Source organism: Belonocnema kinseyi, chromosome 7, assembly GCF_010883055.1.
Source record: "Belonocnema kinseyi isolate 2016_QV_RU_SX_M_011 chromosome 7, B_treatae_v1, whole genome shotgun sequence".
NCBI classification, from domain to species: domain Eukaryota; kingdom Metazoa; phylum Arthropoda; class Insecta; order Hymenoptera; family Cynipidae; genus Belonocnema; species Belonocnema kinseyi.
Genome location: NC_046663.1, coordinates 4,905,332 through 4,916,217, shown reverse-complemented (window position 1 = coordinate 4,916,217; position 10,886 = coordinate 4,905,332). Strand labels below are relative to the sequence as shown.

The 10,886-nt window shown below is 27.2% G+C and overlaps 1 protein-coding gene across 4 annotated transcripts in view; it reads right to left on the bottom strand.

The window, feature by feature from the left end:
* The window catches only part of LOC117176938 (myelin regulatory factor-like protein), a 277,814-nt gene that overhangs the window by 174,346 nt on the left and 92,582 nt on the right, over nucleotides 1-10,886 (bottom strand). For 3 of the 4 annotated variants that reach the window (XR_004467639.1, XM_033367340.1, XM_033367341.1), the window contains exon 2: nucleotides 3,839-3,862. The exons of the other annotated variant lie outside the window; for it this stretch is intronic. Coding sequence is in view for 2 of the 3 variants with exons in the window: in XM_033367340.1 (XP_033223231.1) it covers nucleotides 3,839-3,862 (24 nt within the window). In the remaining variant the exon portion in view is untranslated. The remainder of the gene's footprint in view (nucleotides 1-3,838; nucleotides 3,863-10,886) is intronic. 4 annotated transcript variants of the gene reach the window in all.

Here is a 10,886-nt window from a genome sequence, read left to right as displayed (position 1 = left end):
AAAAAATTTAAAAAAAATATGTTATAGGTTTTTGGGGTCGCTGATTACGAACCTGGTGTCCGCTGACCTTTATCGCGTCAGGTTCAAGGTCATGACCTTGAAACCGGCCTTACCGACCTTCCCCCTTTTTATATATTAATTTCAAATTTGGTTTTATTACTCTTGTCTTGAATTTCATCCAAAGAAAATTCTTTTAGCATAGATTGTAAACAATCGATAAAGCATGAAGAACGACAATTCTAACTTCTCAATATGCAAAATTTACGACTTAACAGGAAATGGCTTTGTTTGACATAAATGCAAGACACGTACTTAAGTGTAATTTTTATCTTAAGCAGGCTGATAATTCGCGATCCTGATTCGTAAGAAATGCATTGTTTAAAAAATTTACTTTAATTTATGTTAAATTAGAAGAAAATATGTGTTATTATTTATAGAATCAAAAACTATTGTAAACGGAAAGATCAATTTTCTACTATAAAGATAACTTTTCAATAAAATAATTATAGTTTTAACAAAAGGAGATAAATTTTCAACCAAGAAGCAGAATCTTCAACTATGTAATAAAATGAGTTTTTAAGAAAGCAGTTCCACTTCAAACCCAGCAGTTTGATTTTATGTTAAAAACAATTAATTAAACAAATTAAGCAAAGTGATTAAATTTTGAACAAAACAGTTCAGGTTTTAACCAAAAAGTTAAATTTTTGACCGAAAAAGAACAAAGTTTCTACAAAAATAGATGAATTTCCATAGTAAAAATACCTATTTTCAAGAGAATACATGAATTTACCACTTAAAACTATCAATAAAGTTATTTAAAAAAAAATTATTAACAAAATTGACCATCTTTCATCTAATTAGATTCCAACCAGAGAAGACGAAAAATTAATTCGTTAAATTTTCAACAAAAAACTATCCACTTTCAGCTAAAAATGGTATAGTTCAATTTTCAGTTGGGAAAATTAATTTTCAGAAAAAATTGATTTCGAAGAATATACTTCAATTTTCAACAAAAAAGTTCATTTTTGACCAAAAATTATATTTTCAGTTGAATTTTCAATCAAGAAGATTAATTTTCTACCAATAAAGACGAATTTTTAACAAAATATATGAACTTTTTATTTAAAAATATAAGTTTTCAACCAAAAATAGAACAGTTAAATTTTCACTAGAAAAAATAAATTCTCAACCTAAAGAGACACAAATTTTTAACGAAATTCGTATAAAAAATTAATTTTTAACTAAATTAATAATTCATCGACCAAGAAAATGAATTTTCAACCAAATAAGAATTTTTCAAACAGATAGTTGAATTTTTTATTTAAAAAATATGATTTTTGAACAAATTAGTTAAATCTTTAACAAAAACGTTGAATTTTTAATAAACAATATTAATTTTCTATCCAAATAGATGAATTTTCAATAAAATACATGCATTTTTTAGAAAATAGTTCAACATTTTAAAGCAAAAACGTAGGATTTTTTAGAAGACAGTTCAATTTTAAACAAAAATATTTAAATTTCAAACAAATAGTTTAATTTGTAACTTAGGAATTCAATTTTAAACTAAAGTACTGAATCGTTAATCAAGAAAATGGATTTTCATACAAATAAATGACTTTTTATTCAAATAAATGAATTTTCAATAGTGAAATATGATTTTTTTAACAAAAAAGTGAATTTGAACCAAAAGGTGGAATTTACAAACGAACGGTTCAAATTCAAACTAAAAACGATCAGCTTTTAATCACAAATCGAACAGTTTCATCAGTTAAAAAAATTAATTTAAAAAAAAAGACTTTTCAACAAAAGATTAAAATTTTTAACCAAATAGATAGATCATCTAAGAATAAAATGTTTTTTTTAGTAAAGTATTTAAACTTCAAACCAAATCGTTCAATTTTTAATCCAGAAGATTAATTTTCTACCAAAGAAGACCAATTTTCAACCAAATATTTTAATTTGCAAACGCATAAATTTGTAGTTTATTCTTAAAGAAGAATGATGACTTCTCGACCATAAAAGATAAAGTTCAATAAAAAATCACAAATTTTTAAGAAACTTTTGAATTTTCGATCAAAAAGTTAATTTGAAGTACAATTTGCAACTTAAGAAATGAATTTACAACAAATGTATTGAATCTTCAACCGAGAAAATGAATTTTCAACAAAATAAATGAATTTTTAAGCAAATAGTTGAATTTTCGACGAAATAGATCAATTTTCAATAATAACTAACCATTTTCATCCAAAAAAAGGACAGTTACATTTTCAGTTAAAAAATTAATGTTCAGCCAAACAAAATGAATTCTGAAAGAAAGATATAATAATCTATATTTTAAAACAAAGATTTTAGTTTTTAAATTAAAAATATTTCAATTCAGCCAAGAAAGTGGAATTTTCGATTGGCAATTGTGATATTCCTAATAGCAGTAATTGCGAGTGAAATTTTTAAATCACCTGCTGTCCGTATGCCGTCGGCCTGTCTTTTATGATGTATTCGTCGCGTGCATGAACTGCTCACGATGCGTATAATCGTTGCACATTAGGCTGACGTTGGATCACCCTCAACCCTCTCGACGCTTGAGCTCAAGCTCAAGCTCAAGCTTCCCCCTTTACTCAACTGGTTTGTTTCGTAAATTGTAGGTTCTGCATAACTAAACATCCACGGCCTCGTCTGTTTAACCCTCTTCCTCTGTGACAAGCCGATAATATTATGTAAATGTTTGCCCCGTACTTAAACGGTTACTAGCTGTTTGCTTGCTTTGTTTATTGGTGGTGATCCGAGTTAAACATTTGTCTTTTGTCTTGTAGCTTCTCACACCTTTCCCTATACACAAACCAGCAGATTAGCAACTATTCAGGAAGCGCTCACACATCACGTGACGCTGTTTTTAGTGATTTTTGACACCCCCCCCCCCCTAAGTAGATGACTGCCACGTTAGTTCTATGTTTTCACGAGTTACTTTTCAGAAGGCACTGCTGTCTCATAAAATTCCGACTTAGAATTTAAATATCGTACATCACTCGCAGCGCAACATACTTCTTTTCACGTGGAAACCTTTCTAACATTAAGGTGAATTTTACTACAGTTGATATTGGATTGAAGTCACCTGGGTTTAGGACTTCTGAGGATTGAGCTGCGCCACGAATATGGGAAAAAGGAGTGCAATTTGAGCGACAAAATAGATCCAAGACTCTGGATTTATGGTCGTTAGTTTTAAAAACCGGCATACAATCGAGGTTTCACTGTATTTAAATCTGAATTAGAACAGAATAGCTAATTGGTATAGTAGTAAAACGAGTGAAAAAAGTAAAATAAATTTTAAAAAGTACGACACAAGTTGTAAAACATTGAGCTCCACAATGAAAAGAGGCGCGTAACAATATGAGTGATGTACGATATTTATCCGCTTGGGCTGTGCTTCATAATCTGGTACGGCTGATCTCATTATTTTTCCCAACGATATGGTCGGAAAATACATTATGTGTTATTTAGAGGTCCTTTGTGAAATATTTACGTGTCAGTGTGGTGCTTTTGGAAAGTATTAAATTTTACCTGCTGACAATATTCGGTAAAAGGTTATATAAAGCTCAATTTTTCGGGGGCATTGCAGGCTCATAAAATGGGGATTTTAATTACAAAAATTTTAGAAAAAAGTCAAATTTTGAATTTTAGGGATATCTTAGATCGACAGTGTAGATATGTATTTTCCCGCAGTGTGATAAGTATCTCGTTCGGATGGCCAATTTACCATCCCAATGATAATACAGATTTCCTATATTTAATTTGAATATTTCTTAACCAAAATAAATTGTAATAAAAAATTTGTTCTTACCAAGAGCGATAGCAGAAGACTCACCTGAAACAAATAAAAACAACAGATTTTATTAGTCTAAAAATAAACAGAAGCGCTATATTTTTTTGTTTCACCAATGTTTAAACTAAAATGTATCAAACTAATATTGTTACAAAAAAATTTATTTTATAGTATCTATTACCTAAAATTATAGAAAGGAAAGTGAGGATAATTTTTTACTTTTCCCTAATTTTTCCGAAATTGTTTTTTTATTTCCTTGAACATTAATATTTAAAGAACATCCAAGGATCTTTTATTGTATAAACAGAAAAAAAATTCAGAATCAAACATCAAATTTATTTCTTTGATTCAACGAAAAAATATTACTTTCCTATCTACAAAGATGAGTTTTCAACCAAACAATCGAATTAAAAATTTATTTAACTTCAAACACAAACAGTTGCATTTCCAAGTAAATAATTAAATATTTTAAAATAAAGTTTAAAAGTCAACAAAAAAAGATTAATTTTTCATCCAAAAAGAGGAATTTACTGTTCCTTTTTTTTAGTTCAATTTATTCGTTTTTTATGTGAGACAAAAATTTTTTTCTGCGTTAAAATGTCAACTAATACATTTTTTGTTAGCAAATTCATCTTCTTTGGTTGAAAATTTTAATTGAACTGTTTGACGAGAAATTTATGTATTTTGATAAAAATTCCAACTGTTTTTTATTTTTAATTAGCACCTTTTTTCTTGAAATATCAACTATTACATTTTTATTGTAAATAAACTTTATTACTAAGAATTCATATCCCCAGGGTCAAAATGTAACAGTCTTATAGAAAATTAATGTTTTTTATTCAAAATAATTCTCTAAAACGAAGATCAAAGTCTCCTAATTGAAAAATTGATCTTTTTTGTTTAGAAATTCAAATATTTAGTTACAAATATATTGTGCAACGCGTTTAGTAGAAAATTTATATAATTTGCTGAAAATTCTTCTTCTTTTGTAGAAAATTAATCTTCTTGTTTGAAAATAAACTATTTGGTAAAAAATTTAAGAATTTTGTTGAAAATTCGTCTTTTCTGGTAGAAAATCAATCTTCTTTGATGAAAGTGCAACTATCTTAATTTTAAATCAAAATGCTTTGTAGAAAATTTAAAGTATCACCTCAAGAATTCAACAATTTGGTTGAAAATGTAAATATTTGGTTCAAAATTGATGACTTTTTTTTTTAATTCGAACTGTCGTTTATTTTTTATTGAAAACTTTTTTTTCTTGGTATATCCACAATTACATTTTTTGCTTAAAATTGTTTAGTTAAAGATTAATCTGTTTTGCTTGACGATTCAAGTTTTTATTATAAATTTTTCTATTTTTGTTTAATTCATCAGTGTTTTTTATGCAAAATAAAAATCTTTAACAATTCATCTATTTTAGTTTAAAATTAAACTGCTCGGTTAAAAGTTTAACCTTTAAGAGAATTTCCCTGACTTTTGCCGCTGAAAAGAAAAAATATGTAAAAAAAGGAGAGTAGGGGACTGCATTTTTAATAAAAACCTTTCGCTCTTTAAAAATGAATACGAGAATCTGCGAGTCGTTATTTATTACATGTACGATTGCTTATTGCATTTGGGATGCTTTTGTAATTAAATATTACACCATAATAATTCTATCTGAGGCATCAGGCACGACACGTGCATCGTTATAGAGATAAGATCGACACAATGCAATCAGAAGACAATCGTGCTTATTTCAGAATTTAAATCCCCACTGACAGCACAATTTCTCATTTTGCAGCGACGCGATCCGAGAAACACAATACAGTAATGTGAGAGTCTCAGACATTATTATTGATGCTCGTGCAAATCTGAAAATAAGAGAGAAATGTGGAGAAAATAATCGAAGCAACACAATAACTCTTCATTCATTCAAAATTACCCAATTTTCGTTATCTTTGATGAAAAATTTTAACTTTGAAGTTCAAATGAAGTCTTCATTAATTTATTTTTAGTACAACTTTCTAAAGCAGCTCGTCTATTTTCTAGATTTCTTTATAAATAGGCAGTTATAAATAGTTTATAAATAGCACTTAAATTCTAGACAGCAGAGGAAAAGTTAAAAAAAAAGGTGAAATTTGTATCCATTTAAAAAGAGATGATGAAATTCCAGGAATTTTGATCGAATCGATTCAAACCGGAGATGTAAGTTCTCCACCTCTACTCTTCACCACCCGGGCTCACTCGAGTGAGCAGAGAGAAGTGGTGGTGGAAATGCAACATCTGGACTTTAAGGAAATATCTCCGCGCTGTGCTGGACAGGCCTGAATTAATTCTTCCATGCCCTCTCCCTCCCATACTTTCCCGTCACTACTCCCCTACTTCCCCTCCCCAAACGTCGTTTCTGCACCTTACCCCCGCGCACCACCTACTAGACATCCCCCCCCCCAACAATTTACTACTTTAGGGATCGTCTATCTCTATAAACTTCGTCACCAATTTGAAATGGGGAGGGGGTCATACCAAAAACTTGGTTAATAAAAGGGGGGGGGGGAGTCCAGTGAAAGCAACGCTACGAACTTAGATACCTTTTAGCACAATAATTAGTAGAGTTCAATAATAACTTTAAAATTTTGAAAATTTAATATTTCAGACTTCACACACTTTTCAGTATTCCCCCTTTTCCCCCTTTTTAAAGAGTACATGATTATTTGTCCTGTCTTCCAAACATGTCCCCTTTTCATCGATTTTTCATTTAAATTTTTGTTTTCACTGACAATTCTACTAATTGATTAAAAATTTAAATATTTTGTTAATACTTCAATATTTTATTAAAAACACATCTTTTTCGGTCAAACATTCAACATATGGGTTGAAAATTGTAATACTTTCTTAAAAATTATCTTTTTAAAATTGTAATATTTCGTGAAAAATTCTTTTCTTTTTTGGTTAAAAAATTAAATTTTTTAGTTAAGATTAAACTATTTGTTTAAATTTAATTTTTTTAGTTGAAAATTATAATATATTCTGTTGAAAATTCGTGTTTTTTATTATAAAATTAATGTTTTCAGTTAAAAATTAATCTTTTTTGTAGGAACTTCATCTCTTTGGTTCAAACTTGAACTATTTCATTGAATATTCGCTTTTTTTAAAATTGCATTTGCCTGTTTTTGACTTAAATTAAAATCTGTTTTGGTAAAAATAACATCAATTACCATTTTTCTTTAGAATTCAACTTTTTGTTTAACAGTTCAACTACCTGGTTAAAAGTCAAGTTGAAAGTTGAACTACTTTGTTAAAAATAAATTTTTTTCTAAAGATTCAAAATGTTATTTAAAAATTCATCTTTAGAGTGGAAAATCTAACCACTTTTTTAAACTGAAAATATAACTATTTAATTGTTAATTTAACATTTCTATTTTTAAATGAAAATGAATCTCTTTGATTTGAAAATTCAACAATATTTTGTACAAAATTTAAGGAAATAGTTGTAAATTAACCTCTTTGTTAAAAATTCTTATGTTTCAAAAGATCTTAATTTTAAATCAAAAACAGAGATTGGAAGAAAAAATTGAAATATTTTCTAAATGCTCGGAAACCTTTTCAAGTCTTTATATATTTTTCATCTCTTTAAAATTCAAAAAATTCATAAATATCTTTTAAACTATCTCGAATTCTTTCTAACATTGTTTTTGAATCTTCCAGACTTATGTTTTACAAATTTAAAAATCTTTTTTAATGTTTTACAAACTTTTTTAATATTCTTTTAAAATTATGTTTTAAAATTATGTTTTAAAATTTTGATTCTTGGACTATTTCCAGGAAAATAAAAAAGATTTTTTTGTGTTTGCAGTTGTTTGAAATTTTGCAATGTTTTTGGATTATTTTAAAAACTTCTAAATGCCTTTAAAAATTATTATTAGATGTTATTTCAAATTAGCCTACAATTTTCTTTTAATTCTTTGGAAATCTTTTTAAATCTTTTTAAACAAACGTTGTAGAAAAAAAATCATGCAAAATTTGTCGAGAAAACTTCCGAACATTTTTTTATTTTCTTGAAACCTTTCAAAATTCCTTAAAAACTTCTAAATTTTTGTGTTCGAAATCTTCAAAAATATTAATTTTTTTTTCGAATAAAATTTTTCTCAAATTTTATATTTTTGCAAAATTAAAAATTTTAACTTTGACATCTTCTACATTCTTTGCCGAAATTTTGGAATAATCTTAAAAATATTTTTAAAGATCCATAATAAGCTTCAAGATTTGATTTCACAATTTTCAAAAATCTACACTTTTTTAGTTGCTTTTTTATGTTTTCAAAGTATTTTTTCATTTTTTTCCAATTATAAAATTATTTTTAAATTGTTCAAATTTTTCCTAAATTTTGAAAAATTTCTGCGAAATAAAAAAAAAAGATTCGGAAAATCATTCAGATTCTTTTTTTACGTTTTTGGAAATCTTGTGGAATGTTTTAAAATCTCTATAAATATAGCTTTAAAATAACTCTCGTAAAGTAAAAAAAGAATTCAAATTTACCCACAAGTCTTAAAAAAGAGTTTTACATTCTTGAAACTTTCCAGTATTTGTAAGAAGTTTCTAAGTTTTTTGTTGCAAATCTTCAAAAGCCTACATTTTGGAACAATTATTGAATTTATTTCAAGATAGAAATTACTTTTTTATCCTTTCAAAACTTTGTAAAATCTTTGTAAAAAGAATCATTTTTAATATATATTTTCTCAAATTTTAAATTATTTTAGATTTTTTTATTAAAGTCTAAACTAAAAAAGAAATCATTTGATATGATTTAAAACATTTTTGAATATTTCCTTACAATTAATTTATCAATAAACAAAATCAACTGAAATCTTTCCTGAAATCTTAGGAAACAATTCAAAATATTATTTCAAAATCTTAAAGAACCTACATTTTTTAAATATATTGAAACCTTTTCAAATTTTAAATCATTTTTTAATTTTTTTAAAAATTCTTAAACTTTGAAATATTTTTTGAAATAATTTAAGGTTTTACTAGTATTTTTTAAATCCTGTAAAAATTAAAAAAATCGTTTAAAAATCTTCCAAGCTTAAATTAATGTATTGAAATAAAACCGAGAATAAAATTTAAGTCATTTTTAATTTTTCCAGAAATGTTATTGTTCGTGCCGGTAATAGTTTTGTTATCGGTACCGGCTATGTATATTGTGAATTAAGCTAAGTCTAAGTTTTTGCCCATAATTTTATTTTGCTCATATATATGGAAGTATAAATTTTTTTACAAATTATAGGGTGATAGCAACATTTTAAGAATAGATTTATGTCCCAATAGTTAAAAATATTTAGAATTAAATTTTCCTCTTTCATCAGTATCAGTAAATTTACAATTCAAAGTGTCAGTTAATTTACAATTCAAAGTTTCTATTTTAAAAACAAATTTTTAGAATTGAAATTCCTCATTCCGAAATTGACATTTAAAAAATTTTAATAAATGCAAAAGAACAAACTAAAAACAGCCACGTAATCATATTCACAAAAGTTTGTTTGTTTCTTATCATTCGTGAGTTTATTATTGTTTTTGAAAAAGTCATTGGAGCTTCAGAAAAATGAGTGGAGGGAGTAGAATAAATTCTCAAATATAGGGATCAGAGAGGATTTTTGGAAAAAGAGGCGAAAGGGGGGCAAAAGAGGAGAGTGACTGTGATCCCTGCTATCATCTGCACGTTTTTAAATTTGCAATAAAAATATCTGATTTCTTACAAGAGAGCAGGATGTAAAAAATGAAGCAACTGTCTTTTAAAGATTCTCCAAGGTCATCTCTAACTGTCATCAATTCAATTAATGTTATAACTGCCAATCTTGCAAAAATGTAATTATCACGAAGGCATGTTCGTTATGTAAAACAAATTTCTCGCGAACAGAGAAGTAATTAAATACAGTCTAATCTTCGTTGTCTGCCGGAGAAGTGTAATTTAAATTGTTTAAATCAGAAAATAATTTTCGAATCACGCCATACATGGCCATAAACTAAAAATTTTAAAAAGCATCAAAATGAGAATAAAAATAATAAGGAAAAAAGAAGGCAGCACGAATAAGCTGCTACGTAGAAATTGAATGATAACACATGATAAGCCACCAGAGCGAGATTCCCCTGGGGATAATTACCGATGGAGATAAACGGATCTGGCTTCAGCATCCACGTGTTCATTCTGTGACTGCACATGGTCAACAATTCGTGCGTAGCTCGAAAAATGAGGCCAGAATTTAGTTGTCAAAGAATTATTAATAGTTTTGATAATATAATATGTAATGTGTGTCAAAACGTAATATGTGCAGACAGATTCTTTGATTTAATATACGTCTTCACACATATAAATGCGAAATACTTTCTAAATCTTCATTAGTAGAAAATTCATGTGATTGGTTGTAGTTTTCTACTGCTGGGTGGCCGTTTTATTAAAAGAAAAAAATTTCCGGTCATTTCACAGTTTTTCTCGTTTCGCAAACATTTTTCACAGTCAATGAAATTGAAAAAATCAAACAAAAAATCTAAAAATTGTTTCATGACTCAAAGTAAAACTCTTAAATTTTAAACTTCGGAAATTCAAGTTTAAAAGTTATTTCATTCATCAATTTTTTATTTAAATTCTCAATAATTTAAAACTGTAAAATGGAAGCTAGTAACAGTTTTCAAATGAAATTTTTTGAAGTTGTTAAACTGCCAAATTCATAAAATTAAACTTTTATAAATTGCAGGGTTCAAAAATTCAGATTCAGTTCCAGAAATATAAATACAAGTTATCATTTTCAATGTTTAAAATTGAAGAATCAATCAATGAATTTCAAAAATTTCAAAATTATACCATTTTTAGCAATTTTAAATTCTAATTCCAGCTCAGAATTAGTTACAGTTGAAAATTCCCTCTTCATATCTGAAATTTTAATTCTTTTTGAAAAATACCCTCTTTAAATCCAGAGCTTTTATTCATTTCGAAAATTACACAGGCCGACAAAATTTGACAAAGGTCCGGAACCAGAGACCAGACCTAGTATACCCGAAGGTTTTTGCTGCGCTGAATCCGAATCCGACCTCA